Source organism: Oncorhynchus clarkii, chromosome 18 (assembly GCF_045791955.1).
Source record: "Oncorhynchus clarkii lewisi isolate Uvic-CL-2024 chromosome 18, UVic_Ocla_1.0, whole genome shotgun sequence".
In the NCBI taxonomy this organism is placed as follows: Eukaryota; Metazoa; Chordata; class Actinopteri; order Salmoniformes; family Salmonidae; genus Oncorhynchus; species Oncorhynchus clarkii.
In genome coordinates, this window is record NC_092164.1 from 63,982,396 (window position 1) to 63,997,938 (window position 15,543).

Genomic DNA, 15,543 nt, shown 5'->3' on the forward strand with positions numbered 1-15,543 from the left:
TCATCCCAAACCATCTCAACTGGGTTGAGGTCGGGTGATTGTGGAGGCCAGGTCATCTGATGCAGCACCAACACTCTTCCTCTTGGTCAAATAGCCATTACACAGCCTGGAGGTGTGTTGGGTCATTGTCCTGTTGAAAAACAAATTATAGTCCCACTAAGCTCAAATCAGATGGGATGGCGTTTCGCTGCAGAATGCTGTGGTCACCATGCTGGTTAAGTGTGTCTTGAATTCTAAATAGATCACTGACAGTGTCACCAGCAAAGCACCCCCACACCATCACACCTCCTCCTCCATGCTTCACGGTGGGAACCACACATGCAGAGAGCATCCGTTCACATACTCTGCGTCTCACAAAGACACGGTGGTTGGAACCAAAAATCTCAAATTTGGACTCTTCAGATTTCCACCAGTCTAATGTCCATTGCTTGTGTTTCTTGGCCAAAGTAAATCTCTTCTTATTATTGGTGTAATTTAGTAGTGGTTTCTTTGCAGCAATTCGATCATGAATACCTGATTCACGCAGTCTCCTCTGAACAGTTGATGTTGAGATGTATCTGTTACTTGAACTCTGTGAAGCATTTATTTGGGCTGCAATCTGAGACTAGTAACTCTAATGAACTTATCCTCTGCAGCAGAGTTAACTCTGGGTCTTCCTTTCCTATGGCGGTCATCATGAGAGACAGTTTCATCAAAGTGCTTGATAGTTTTTGTGACTGCACTTGAAGAAACGTTCAAAGTTCTTGAAATGTTGCTGATTGACTAACATTCATGTCTTAAAGTAATGAAGGACTTTCATTTCTCTTTGCTATTTGAGCTGTTCTTGCCATAATATGGACTTCTGTCTACTGTCTTATGTATACCACTGCTACCTTGTCACAACACAACTGATTGGCTCAAAGCCTCATAAAACTGGTTGAGAGAATGCCAAGAGTGGGCAAAGCTGTCATCAAGGCAAAGTGGGCTACTTTGAAGAATCTCAAATATATTTAGATTTGTTTAATACACATATGTGTTATTTCATAGTTTTGATGTCTTCACTATTATTCTACAATGTAGAAAATAATAAAAATAAAGAAAAATCCTTGAATGAGTAGGTGTGTCCAAAACTTTTGACTGGTACTGTATATATTTTCACTTCTACGATATAAGATCATGCGTTGTAAATTGAAGTTTATTTATGGCATGAATCCACCTTAACTTAAGGATCGGACCCTTTTTTTAAATTTTCACCAAAAATGACAAAAATAACAGGACCTGAAGCAGGGATGTGCATTTTCTTGATACCATTTGAAAGGAAACACTTTGAAGGTTGTGGAAATGTGAAATTAATGTAGGAGAATATAACACATTAGATCTGGTAAAAAAATAAAGCAAAGAAAAAAACACGAGTTTTTTTGTTTAAAAAAATGTATGCAAGAGAAAGGCCATGTATTATTCCAGCCCAGGCGCAATTTAGATTTTGAACACTAGGTGGCAGCAGGGTATGTGCAAAGTCTTAGACTGATCCAATTAATCATTGCATGTGTTAAACATGTTGTATCAAGACTGCCAAATTTGCAAAATTGGTTTATTAATAACTTTTCAAGTTGACAACTGTGCACTCTCCTCAAACAATAGCATGGTCTACTTTTACTGCAATAGCTACTGTAAATTGGACAGTGCAGTTAGATTTACAAGAATTGAAGCTTTCTGCCTATATCAGGTATGTCTATGTCCTGGGAAATGTTCTTGTTACTTACAACCTCATGCTAATCGCATTTGCCTACTTCAGCTCAACCGTCCCGCGCGGGACCCACCTATCCTGTAGTTAAAGTGTGTCTCTACTGTCAGTCACCAACCATGATGTTACTCTTCATGTGACTAATGTAAGCAGGTTGACATTTATTGTCATGAGTCTTATCCTGGAGGCAGAACTGAGTCATTTCCCTTAGATAAGCCAGCTGCAAAGTCTAAATTGGCTATATTGTCATTGTCAATTCATTCATTTTTATAAAAAATTCTTTAGCTTAATTTAAGGTTAGGGTTAGACATTAGTGTGGTTAGGGTTAAATGTAAATGCCGATTTTTATGACTTTGTGGGTGTGCCAGCTAGGGACCACTCTGCAGAGCTGCCTGCAGAACACCGTTTGTTGTTCTATAGCCTGCTATAAAGTACACACAGTAGATGAGGAAACAGGACATTATGAGTTAGTGCAACTAAGAAAAGCCCATTTCACCAACAGTAAGTGGAGACCAATATGCATCATGTTCTGGAGAAGTGAGGAACTGATAACCAGTCAGATAGATAGTGACAGACAGAATGGTATGATGATGTTTTCATAAAGTGATTGCGGGCCTCTTTTTGTTATTTATTGAGCAGAACACAGATATTTAGTGAGCAGAACACTGAGATGTTTAGTGAGCAGAACACTGAGATGTTTAGTGAGCAGAACACTGAGATGTTTAGTGAGCAGAACACTGAGATGTTTAGTGAGCAGAACACTGAGGTGTTTAGCAAGCAGAACACTGAGATGTTTAGTGAGCAGAACAGAGGTGTTTAGCAAGCAGAACACTGAGATGTTTAGTGAGCAGAACAGAGATGTTTAGTGAGCAGAACACTGAGATGTTTAGTGAGCAGAACACTGAGATGTTTAGTGAGCAGAACACTGAGATGTTTAGTGAGCAGAACACTGAGATGTTTAGCCAGATAAGATCCTAACTATCCATTCACCATGCTCTCTGACCCTCTCAGAACCAGCTAACCAAGGTCAAACAGGCTTGCAGGACTAAAGGAGGTAAATTATGATGATTGAAGTGTGAGGTGTTGGGTAACATGGAGTGTGAGACAGACCTGAAACGACGATGCAGGTGTCTTTGGCTCGTCTCTTCATGGCCTTGTACGCAGCGTCGGCCACAGCGTACAGGTGGGGAGGGTTCTCGTACAGCTCCCGGCCGCGATAAGCATTGATTTCCTCCTTCCCGTAGATGTCCATCTGTTTGTAAGGATTGACTGACACCACCCCCTCTCCTATGAAGGTGTAGATACGGGCTTTCTCAAACCTACCAGGCACACAGACAAACACAGAGACAGAGACAGAGACAGAGACAGAGACAAACACAGAGACAGAGACAGAGACAAACACAGAGACAGAGACAGAGACAGAGACAGAGACAAACACAGAGACAGAGACAGAGACAAACACAGAGACAGAGACAGAGACAGAGACAGAGAGAGAGACAAACACAGAGACAGAGACAGAGACAAACACAGAGACAGAGACAGAGACAGAGACAAACACAGAGACAGAGACAGAGACAGAGACAAACACAGAGACAGAGACAGAGACAAACACAGAGACAGAGACAGAGACAGAGACAAACACAGAGACAGAGACAAACACAGAGACAGAGACAGAGACAGAGACAAACACAGAGACAGAGACAGAGACAGAGACAGAGACAAACACAGAGACAGAGCTGACGTTATTTTAGCTTTTTGAAGTATGGTTTCAGCTTGTTTTATATTTTTGAAAAGGCTTGAATTTTAACTATCCAAATAGAAATGTAGGAAAACAGAACAAAATCCTTTTGATATGAATCATTTGTGCCACAGAAAAGCTTCTGTGTATAGTCTACACACACTCAAACCACATTCAACAGTAAGGTTCCACCCCATTAACACCTTGCCCGTTGTGATGAGAGCAATGTTACCACAGCAACAGGGTAGAGGCCATTTTACAGAGAAACACCCTAACGTTAAAAACCCACATATTTGTGCATCTAAACTCAAACCTCCCACCTACTCTCAAAATGGACACACCCACCCCAAAAGTATAGGAATTGACGTGGATGGGAAGTGAGAACAGGAAGCACGGGAAGTGAGAACAGGAAGCATGTACAAATTGTGTCTCAAGAGGATTCGCTTCCTCCACCTTGTTTAACTTGCCTGGGTATTGATTTTACTTGTGGCACCTATCCTGCTGATATTAAACCTAATTTCCTATTTTCTGTGTGGAAATGTAGGATGTACATCACAAGTTACAATAAACAACTCCATGACCTGCTAAACAAAAATATATATATATATATCTATCACAACCTGTGATAACCAACACGGGTACAAACAGTCATTTAGATCATTATACTAAGACTTGGATCTTAGTCACTGGAACTGTCTGTGGCAGCCGCTGGTCCTAGTAGTAATTGCCCAAAGCGGACAAATAAAGTTGTTTTAGTTGAATCCTAAGGGGTGTTATTAGAGAGAACTTTCTTTCTCTTCAACCTTTTTCTATCTGACTGTTACTGCAGACGTTGCCATGGGGTCAGGCCGGGCCTGATAAAACTAATGGGAACTTCAGGGAATTAAAAATATGGTGTATACACCATCCAGGGCTGAGGCCCCTGGCGTGTCTGCTGAGGCCCCTGGCGTGTCTGCTGAGGCCCCTGGCGTGTCTGCTGAGGCCCCTGGCGTGTCTGCTGAGGCCCCTGGCGTGTCTGAGGCCCCTGGTGTGTCTGCTGAGGCCCCTGAAGGTCCTCCAACTAATAAACAGCATGTTTTACTACCACTGTGAAATACCCCTTTTCAACTTCACACAGGATTCTGAAGATGACGGCATCGCAGGCTAATTGTTCATATGTGGTTTCTCACTGTCTCAAGGGAAGGCATGTCCCAACTTTACCAAACTTAAAACCTCTTAAGTCTACCCCTTCCTTTTTCGAACATTCTGTTAAAAATCGCGCAACTTTTCAGCGTCCTGCTACTCATGCCAGGAATATAGTATATGCATATGATTAGTATGTGTGGATAGAAAACACTCTGAAGTTTCTAAAACTGGTTAAATCACGGCTGTGACTATAACAGATCGTGTGTTTCATCGAAAAACGCAAGAAAAACTGCTCTCTGAAAGCTAAAAATAATTTCCATGCGTCACTTTCATGGGTTGTTAAAAGGGCACAAAATTCATTATGGATCTGCATGCAATTCCTACAGATTCCACACGATGTCGCCATTGTCGTCATTTTCCAGTGAGTTTTTTCTTGGTAAATCCAACTAACTGGATTCAATTTCTTCCGGTCTCCACCAGGATGTTTTGAATGTGCACATTGGCAGCCATTGATGTGAAGACGAGGAGCTATTGAATACACATCGCCCTGTAATCATTTTGATAGATTATAAACGTTTACTAATACCTAAAGTTGGATTACAAAAGTATTTCGAAGTGTTTTGTGAAAGTTTATCGTCGACTTTTTTAATTTTAAAAAATGACGCAGCGTTTAAAAACGATGTTTTTTTCTGAATGACACAGCTTCCATAGATTGGGTATATATGGACCGATTTAAACGAAAAAAAGACCCAATAGTGATGTTTATGGGGCATATAGGAGTGCCAAGAAAGAAGCTCGTCAAAGGTAATGAATGTTTTATATTTTATTTCTGCGTTTTGTGTAGCGCCGGATAAGCTAAATCTTTGTTTACGTCGCATTCAGGCATTTTGAGGTGTTGCATGCCATCAGATAATAGCTTCTCATGCTTTCGCCGAAAAGCATTTTCAAAATCTGACTTGTTGGCTAGGTTCACAACGAGTGTAGCTTTATTTCAATACCCTGCATGTGCATTTTGATGAACGTTTGAGTTTTAACGAGTACATTTAGCATTTAGCGTAGCGCATTTGCATTTCCAGGTGTCTACTTGAGACTCAAGTAGGAGCAAGAAGTTAAAATCTGTCTGTCTGCTTTGGCAATGTAAACACATGTTTCCCATGCCAAGAAAGCCCTTTGAATTGAATTAAGAGAGAGAGATACATAAATAAACAAATAAACAAATAGATAATGGTCAGGTGCAGCAAAGAAAGACTTGGCACATCCACAACATGTATGATAGTCATTCGTGGTTAAGGGATTGAGGATAAATTAAAACTACTTCTCTTCTAGTCTTTTTAAGAAACATTTGTGTGTTGAAAAAGCTTAATAACCACTTGTATAACATATTTGCATAGACTTCCAACAGACATACATACCCCACCAGACACACCATTATGAGTTTCTTCACTGTACCCAAACCAAAAACAGATTTAATGCATCACTCAGTATTGAATAGAGCCATGACATCATGGAATACTCCGCCACCAGAGGTTAGTCAGGCAAGTTTAGCTTTAAAAAACAGATACAAATGTGTCACGCCCTGATCTGTTTCACCTGTCTTTGTGCTTGTCTCCACCCCACCTCAAGGCGTCGCCCGTCTTCCCCATTATCCCCTGTGTATTTATACCTGTGTTCTCTGTTTGTCTTGTTGCCAGTTCGTTGTGTTTGGTTAAGCCTACCAGTGGGTTTCCCTCTGCTCCTGTCGCTTGTTTGTTCCTGCTTTCTAGGTTCCCCTGTTCTGACCTTTCTGCCCGCCCTGAGCCCCACTACTCTGGATTACGGACCTCTGCCCGCCCTGAGCCTGCCTGCTCTCCTGTACCTTTGCCCCACTACTCTGGATTACGGACCTCTGCCTGACCTGAGCCTGCCTGCTCTCCTGTACCTTTGCCCCACTACTATGGATTACGGACCTCTGCCTGACCTGAGCCTGCCTGCTCTCCTGTACCTTTGCCCCACCACTCTGGATTATCAACCCCTGCCTGCCTTGACCTGTCGTTTTCCTGCCCCTGTTGCTGTAATAAACATTGTTACTTCGACACAGTCTGCACTTGGGTCTTACCTGAAAAGTGATACAAATGCATCTTGTATCTCAGCACCTGTCCTCTTCTAAAGATCTAATTGAACTGAACTGTATATATGAATATGTACTGTATATTTTAATAGTGTGTAAATAGTAATTTTGTTGTCTCTTGGTGTCTTTTCAATAATAAATAACTAATTTTGTATTTTATTTTCTATTTAATGTAATACCTTATGTTGTTCTTGTCTAGTACTGTTCTGTACTCTGTCATGTATTTGTGTGTTTTGTGGACCCCAGGAAGAGCAGCTGCTGCATGTGCAGTATCTAATAGGGATCTGAATAAAGTAAACACTGCACCCAAAAATAGAGGACAAAAGGTCACCCGATTCACTTGAACTCAACACAATACATCACTGCAACAAACAAAAAACAGTCACGAAGAGAGCGAATAGAGTAGGTGTCACTAACTAAATGAGTTTGGTCTCAGGTCTTTACCAATGATGCGATGACGATTTCTATGCGTCTATTTACGTGACTGTTTCTGAGGCAGAACCGTACATGTTCATATCGCAACCAATGACAGAGGGTGGGAAAGTCAAACCAAAAAAAATGTCATCCACATCTCTCTCTCTCTCTCTCTCGCTCTCTCTCCCCCCTCTCTCTCTCTCGTTGTCTACATGTCAACTTCTTCACTTAGCTTCTTGTGCAAACAGTAGTTTATAGCACTGCTTTAATCCTCACACGTGTGTCAATCTAAGTAAAATAAATTTAAGAAAATCCCCATCAAAATCCTTCAGTTTTAAACTAGATATTTTTTTGTTGTTGCATGGGCTGTGTCTCAATCCACCGATTCCTCCTATGTAGCCTTCTGCATCTGCGGTGGAAGGTCGCCAAGCTATAAAGGTGTTTAAAAATCGGTCTTCTCACAAAAACGTCCAAACGGGTGTCACAGGACTCGCCTGAAGGTAACACATAAAACCTACACACAATACCACAAAATGACAAAGCAAAAACAGGTTTAGAGAAATGCAAATGTATTTAAATAAAAACCTGAAATATCACTTTTACATAAGTATTCAGACCCTTTAATCGGTGCTTTGTTGAAGCACCTTTTGCAGTGATTACAGACTTATCTTCTTGGGTATGACGCTATAAGCTTGGCACACTTGTATTTGGGGAGTTTCTCCCAGTCTTCTCTGCAGATCCTCTCAAGCTCTGTGAGGTTGGATGGGGAGCGTCGCTGCACAGCTATTTTCAGGTCTCTCCAGAGATGTTCGATTGGGTTCAAGTCCAGGCTCTGGCTGGGCCACTCAAGGACATTCAGAGACTTGTCCCAAAGCCATTCCTGTGTTGTCTTGGCTGTGTGCTTAGAGTCATTGTCCTGTTGGAAGGTGAACCTTCGCCCCAGTCTGAGTTTCTGAGCACTCTGGACCAGGTTTTCATCACAGACCTCTCTGTACTGTACTGTTCATCTGAGAGTCCTTTACATGCCTTTTTGCAATCTCCAAGCAGGCTGTAATGTGCCTTTTACTGAGGAGTGGCTTCCTTCTGGCCACTCTACCATAAAGGCCTGATTGGTGGAGTGCTGCAAAGACGGTTGTCCTTCTGAAATGTTCTCCCATCTCCACAGAGGAGAGCACTGGAGCACTGTCAGAGTTACCATCGGGTTCTTGGTCACCTCACTGACCAAAGACCTTCTCCACCGATTGCTCAGTTTGGTCGGGCGGCCAGCTCTCGGAAGAGACTTGGTGGTTTCAAACTTCTTCTATTTAAGAATGCTGAAGACCACTGTGTTCTTGGGGACCTTCAATGCTGAAGACATTTGTTGGTACCCTTCCCCAGATCTATGCCTCGCCACAATCCTGTCTCGGAGCTCTATGGACAATTCCTTAGAACTGTTTTTTGATCTGACATGCACTGTCAACTGTGGGATCTTAAATAGACAGGTGTGTGCCTTTCCAAATCATGTCCAATCAATTGAATTTACCACAGGTGGACTCCAATCAAGTTGAAGAAACATCTTAAGAATGATCAATGGAAACAGGATGCACCTGAGCTCATTTTCGAGTCTCGTAGCAAAGGGTCTGAATACTTATATAAATTAGGTATTCTGTTTTTTTTTAATACATTTCCATAATATTCAAAAATAAATATTAATCTTTGTCATTATGGGGTATTGTGTGTTGATTGATGAAGATCATTTAAAAAATATATATTTTAGAATAAGGCAGTAACGTAGCAAAATGTGGAAAAACTCAACGGGTCAGAATACTTTCAAAATGTACTGTATTAATCCATGGTATGACCTACCCCCAAGGTGTAGAATTTTAGAGGATAACGGAGGCACTGAAAAGTTTCCAATGTTGCGAGGTTGAGGGGACTGAGGGCTGATAAAGACATCCATTGTGCCACAACCTCCATGACAGCATCCTCTCATCTCCATACCTGTGTTGTACCTACTTCATCCTTCTCAACCTCCACTCCTCGACCGGAGTCACCATCAGTCCTTACATACTCTCTACCCCAGTCTCTCTGCAATTAGGCCTTACCTCAGCTTCAGGTTCTCCATAAACTGCTCTATGTTCACCTCGTCCAGAAGGACAAAATCAGACTTCCCAAACTCCAGGCCCTCCAGCACCGCCATCCTGACGGACAGACAGAATGACAAAAAAAGATAGAGAGGAAACGGAAGTCTCTAGGGGAGAGAGAGAGAGAGTAGAGGACTCTAGGGAAGAGAGAGAGAAGTGATGCAAAGGCAGGCAGGCAGAATAGTCTAGTGCTGCTGGTGCCCGGTAGTGAAAGTGGAGTTGAGGCAGTGTGCTGTGTTGTGGGTGTGGGTGTGGCATAACTCTGTTCTTTTGTGGTGTGGGGTGCTGCTTAGTCAAGTCAATGAGGGCTGTGGTCGGCCTCTCTGTAGTGTGTGTGTGTGTGTGTGTGTGTGCGTGCGTGCGTGCGTGCGTGCGTGCGTGCGTGCGGCGGGTATATATATAATGGGACAGCGAAGAACTATCATTAAACACAGAAAACACTTCTGCATCCTCCATCTCGTCTTTCTCTCTTCCTGCCACAGGCCTCCAGACCTCCTTGTTTCAGAGGAAAACCACTGAGTGAACCGTTGCAGAGGACTATGACAACAAGAAAGTCATACTGTATCTCTCTTAGCCTCCCCCTCTCTTTTTCCACCTCTCTCTCTTCCTCTCTATCTCTGTCTGTGTATCTATCTATTTGTCTATCACTCTTCCATATAAAGACCCAACTCCACAAAGATAATTGATCTGAAATTAAGAAGAAGAAAACCAACTGAACACTGAGACACAGAGGCTCGATCCACTGCCAACAATCTACAATTAAGTCTGTAAATTAGCTGTACATTTTAGGACAAAATGCCCTCTTCTCCTGGGAAGGATCAGGGTATTTCATTGGAAGAATCAGGGTATCTCCTGGGAAGGATAAGGGCATTTCCTGGAAAGGGTGCCGGAGCGGTCTTCTAGTGAGGCTTCGGAGGCGCACACACCACCCACCGCTTCCGAGTATATTACTCTCTAATGTCCAGGCCCTAGTTAACAAAGTCGACAAAATCAGGGCAAGAGTTGCTTAACAAAGAGATATCCCGGATTGCAACATACTCTGTTTCAAGGAAACATGGCTAGCTTGGGATATGCTGTCGGAGTCAGTACAGCCAACGGGATTTTCAGTGCATCGCGCCGACAGGTATAAACATCTATCCGGTAAGGATGGAAGTGTATGTTTCATGATTAACAACTCATGGTGCAATTGTAACAACATACAAGAACTCAAGTTATTTTGTTCACCAGACCTAGAATTCCTCACAATCAAATGCCAACCGTATTATCTCCCAAGAGAACTCTCCTCGGTTATTGTCACAGGCGTGTATATCCCCCCCGCGAGCGGATACCAAGACGGCCATCAAGGAACTTCACTGGACTTTATGCAAACTGGAAACCATATATCCTGAGGCTGCATTTATTGTAGCTCGGGATTTTAACAAAGCTAATTTAAGAACAAGGCTACCTAAATTCTATCAGCATATCGATTGCAGTACACGAGCGAGTAACGCTCGACCATTGCTACTCTAACATTCACGATGCATGCAAGGCCCTCCCCCGCTCTCTTTTCGGCATATCTGACCATGACTCAATCTTGTTGCTCCTGCAGTGGAGAAGTTCCTCAGTGTACATATCCCCGACAATCTGAAATGGTCCACGCACACAGACAGTGTGGTGAAGAAGGCGCAACAACACCTCTTCAACCTCAGGAGGCTGAAAATATGTGGCTTGTTACCGAAAAACTTCACTAGCTTCTACAGATGCACAATCGAGAGCATCCTGTCGGACTGTATCACCGCCTGGTACGTAAACTGCACAGCCCACAACCGCAGGGCTCTCCAGAGGGTAGTGAGGTCTGCACAACGCATCACCGGGGGCAAACTACCTGCCCTCCAGGACACCTATAACACCCGATGTCACAAGAAGGCAAAAAAAGATAATCAAGGACAATAACCACCCGAGTCAATGCCTGTTCACCCTGCTTCTATCCAGAAGGCGAGGTCAGTACAGGTGCATCAAAGCTGGGACAGAAAGATTGAAAAAACAGTTTCTATCTCAAGGCCATCAGATTGTTAAACAGCCATCACTAGCACAGAGAGGCAGCTGCCTACCGACTTGATATCATTGGCCACTTTAACTTCTTCATGATTTTTTTATTTTACCTTTATTTAACTAGGCAGGTAATTTAAGAAAAAAATATTATTTTCAATGACAGCCTAGGAACAATGGGTTAACTGCCTTGTTCAGGGGCTGAATGACAGACTTTTACCTCGGCAGCTCTTGGATTCAACCTTGCAACCTTTTGGTTACTAGTCCAACGCTCTAACCACTAGGCTACCTCCCACGGGACAGTTGAGCTAATGTAGGCTAATGTAATTAGCATAAACAGAACACTAGTCACTTTAATAATGCCACTTTAAGAATATTTACATATCTCGCAATACTTATCTCATATGTACTGTATACTACACTGTCTATTCTATATTATCTACTGCATCTCAGCCGCTCTGTCACTGCTCATCCATATATTTTATATTTATATATTCTCATCCCATTCCTTTACTAGATTGTGTGTATTAGGTTTTGTTGTGGAATTTGTTAGATATTAGGTTTTGTTGTGGTTTTGTTATTAGGTTTTGTTGTTAGGTTTTGTTGTGTTAGATATTACCTGTTAGATACTGCTGCACTGTCAGATCTAGAAGCATAAGCATTTCACTACACTATAACACTAAACAATAACATCTGCTAACCATGTGTATGTGACCAATACAATTGTATTTGATTTGATTTTGTATCTCCTGGAAAGGATCAGGGTATTTGCTGCTTCTGACTCCACAGCAGCATACATCATCTCTCCTTGGCTACATCCCAAATGGCACCCTATTCCCTATGTAGTGCACTAGTTAATGTCACCCTATTCCCTATGTAGTGCACTAGTTAATGGCACCCTATTCCCTATGTAGTGCACTAGTTAATGGCACCCTATTCCCTATGTAGTGCACTAGTTAATGGCACCCTATTCCCTATGTAGTGCACTAGACCCCTCCTGTCTCAGCCTCCAGTATTTATGCTGCAGTAGTTTATGTGTTGGGGGGGCTAGGGTCAGTTTGTTATATCTGGAGTACTTCTCCTGTCCTATTCGGTGTCCTGTGTGAATCTAAGTGTGCGTTCTCTAATTCTCTCCTTCTCTCTTTCTTTCTCTCTCTCGGAGGACCTGAGCCCTAGGACCATGACCGAGGACTACCTGACATGATGACTCCTTGCTGTCCCCAGTCCACCTGACCGTGCTGCTGCTCCAGTTTCAACTGTTCTGCCTTATTATTATTCGACCATGCTGGTCATTTATGAACATTTGAACATCTTGGCCATGTTTTGTTATAATCTCCACCCGGCACAGCCAGAAGAGGACTGGCCACCCCACAGAGCCTGGTTCCTCTCTAGGTTTCTTCCCAGGTTTTGGCCTTTCTAGGGAGTTTTTCCTAGCCATTGTGCTTCTACACCTGCATCGCTTGCTGTTTGGGGTTTTAGGCTGGGTTTCTGTACAGCACTTTGAGATATCAGCTGATGTACGAAGGGCTATATAAATAAATTTGATTTGACTAGTTAATGACACCCTATTCCCTATGTAGTGCACTAGTTAATGACTCCCTATTCCCTACGTAGTGCACTAGTTAATGGCACCCTTTTCCCTATGTAGTGCACTAGTTCATGACACCCTATTCCCTATGTAGTGCACTAGCTTTGACGAGGACCCATAGGGCTCTGGCCAAAAGTAGTTGGTGGTGATATAATGTAGGGTTGGGGTGGTGATATAATGTAGGCTTAGGGTGTTGATATAATGTAGAGTTGGGGTGGTGATATAATGTAGGGTTAGGGTGGTGATATAATGTAGGGTTAGGGTGGTGATATAATGTAGGGTGGTGATATAATGTAGGGTTAGGGTGGTGATATCATGTAGGGTTAGGGTGGTGATATAATGTAGGGTTAGGGTGGTGATATCATGTAGGGATAGGGTGGTGATATAATGTAGGGTGGTGATATAATATAGGGTTAGGGTGGTGATATCATGTAGGGTTAGGGTGGTGATATAATGTAGGGTGGTGATATAATGTAGGGTTTGGGTGGTGATATAACGTAGGGTTAGGGTGGTGATATAATGTAGGGTTAGGGTGGTGATATAATGTAGGGTTAGGGTGGTGATATCATGTAGGGTTAGGGTGGTGATATAATGTAGGGTTAGGGTGGTGATATAATGTAGGGTTAGGGTGGTGATATAATGTAGGGTTAGTGTGGTGATATCATGTAGGGTTAGGGTGGTGGTATAATGTAGGGTTAGGGTGGTGATATAATGTAGGGTTAGGGTGGTGATATAATGTAGGGTGGTGATATAATGTAGGGTTTGGGTGGTGATATAATGTAGAGTTAGGGTGGTGATATAATGTAGGGTGGTGATATAATGTAGGGTTAGTGTGGTGATATCATGTAGGGTTTGGGTGGTGATATAACGTAGGGTTAGGGTGGTGATATAATGTAGGGTTAGGGTGGTGATATAATGTAGGGTTAGGGTGGTGATATAATGTAGAGTTAGGGTGGTGATATAATGTAGGGTTAGGGTGGTGATATAATGTAGAGTTAGGGTGGTGTTATAATGTAGAGTTAGGGTGGTGATATAATGTAGGGTTAGGGTGGTGATATAATGTAGGGTTAGTGTGGTGATATAATGTTGAGTTAGGGTGGTGTTATAATGTAGGGTTAGGGTGGTGTTATAATGTAGGGTTAGGGTGGTGATATAATGTAGGGTTAGGGTGGTGATATAATGTAGGGTTAGTGTGGTGATATCATGTAGGGTTAGGGTGGTGATATAATGTAGGGTTAGGGTGGTGATATAATGTAGGGTTAGGGTGGTGTTATAATGTAGAGTTAGGGTGGTGATATAATGTAGAGTTAGGGTGGTGATATAACGTAGGGTTAGGGTGTGCGTGAAACAAATAATTTTTCCAACAATTGTTTACAGATTATTTCACTTATAATTCACTGTATCACAATTCCAGTGGGTCAGAAGTTTACATACACTAAGTTTACTGTGCCTTTTAACAGCTTGGAAAATTCCAGAAAATGATGTCATGGCTTTGGAAACTTCTGATAGGCTAATTGACATCATTTGAGTCAATTGGAGGTCTACCTGTGGATGTATTTCAAGGCCTACCTTCAAATTCAGTGCCTCTTTGCTTGACATCATGGGAAAATCAAAAGAAATCAGCCAAGACCTCAGAAAAACAATTGTAGACCTCCACACGTCTGGTTCATTCTTGGGAGCAATTTACAAATGCCCGAAAGTACCACGTTCATCTGTACAAACAATAGTACGCAAGTATAAACCCCATGGGAACACACAGCCGTCATACCGCTCAGGAAGGAGACCCGTTCTGTCTGTTAGAGATGAACATACTTTGGTTCGAAAAGTGCAACTCAATCCCAGAACAACAGCAAAGGACCCTGTGAAGATGTTGGAGGAAACAGGTACAAAAGTATCTATATCCACAGTAAAACGTGACCAATATTGATATAACTTGAAATGCCGGTCTGCAAGGAACGTACTTTTTGGAGAAATGTCCTCTGGTCTGATGAAACAAAAATAGAACTGTATGGCCATAATGACCATCGTTAAGTTTGGAGAAAACGGGGGAGGCTTGTAAGCCGAAGAACACCATCCCAACTGTGAAGCACGAGGGTGGCAGCATCATGTTGTGGGGTGCTTTGCTGCAGGAGGGACTGGTGCACTTCACAAAATAGATGGCATCATGAGGAATTAAAATTACGTGGATATATTGAAGCAACATCTCAAGACATCAGTCAGGAAGTTAAAGCTTGGTTGCAAATGGATCTTCCAAATAGACAATGACAAGTATTCTTCCAAAGTTGTGACAAAATGTCTTAAGGACAACAAAGTCAAGGTATTGGAGTGGCCATCACAAAGCCCTGACCTCAATCCTATAGACAATTTGTGGGCAGAACTGAAAAAGCGTGTGCGAGCAAGGAGGCCTACAAACCAGACTCAGTTACAACAGCTCTGTTAGGAGGAATGGGCCAAAATTTACCCAACCTATTGTGGGAAGCTTGTGGAAGGCTACGCAAAACGTTTGAGCCAAGTTAAACTATTTAAAGGCCATGCTACAAAATACTAATTGAGTGTATGTAAACTTCTGACCCACTGGGAATGTGAGGAAAGAAATAAAAGCTGAAATAAATCATTCTCTCTACTATTATTCTCACATTTCACATTCTTAAAATAAAGTGGTGTTCCTAACTGACCTAAGACAGGGAATTTTTACTA

General features: G+C 42.4%; 1 protein-coding gene across 1 annotated transcript in view; it reads right to left on the reverse strand.

Moving 5' to 3' along the window:
* The window catches only part of LOC139372764 (myosin IG), an 86,347-nt gene extending 77,037 nt beyond the window's left edge, over positions 1 to 9,310 (reverse strand). Inside the window, exons 1-2 of the mRNA XM_071112564.1 lie at positions 9,192 to 9,310; positions 2,834 to 3,042 (exon numbers count right to left, since the gene is read on the reverse strand). Of these exons, the coding sequence (XP_070968665.1) occupies positions 2,834 to 3,042; positions 9,192 to 9,286 (304 nt within the window). The 5' untranslated portion in view covers positions 9,287 to 9,310. The remainder of the gene's footprint in view (positions 1 to 2,833; positions 3,043 to 9,191) is intronic.
* Positions 9,311 to 15,543: the final 6,233 nt, after the last annotated feature.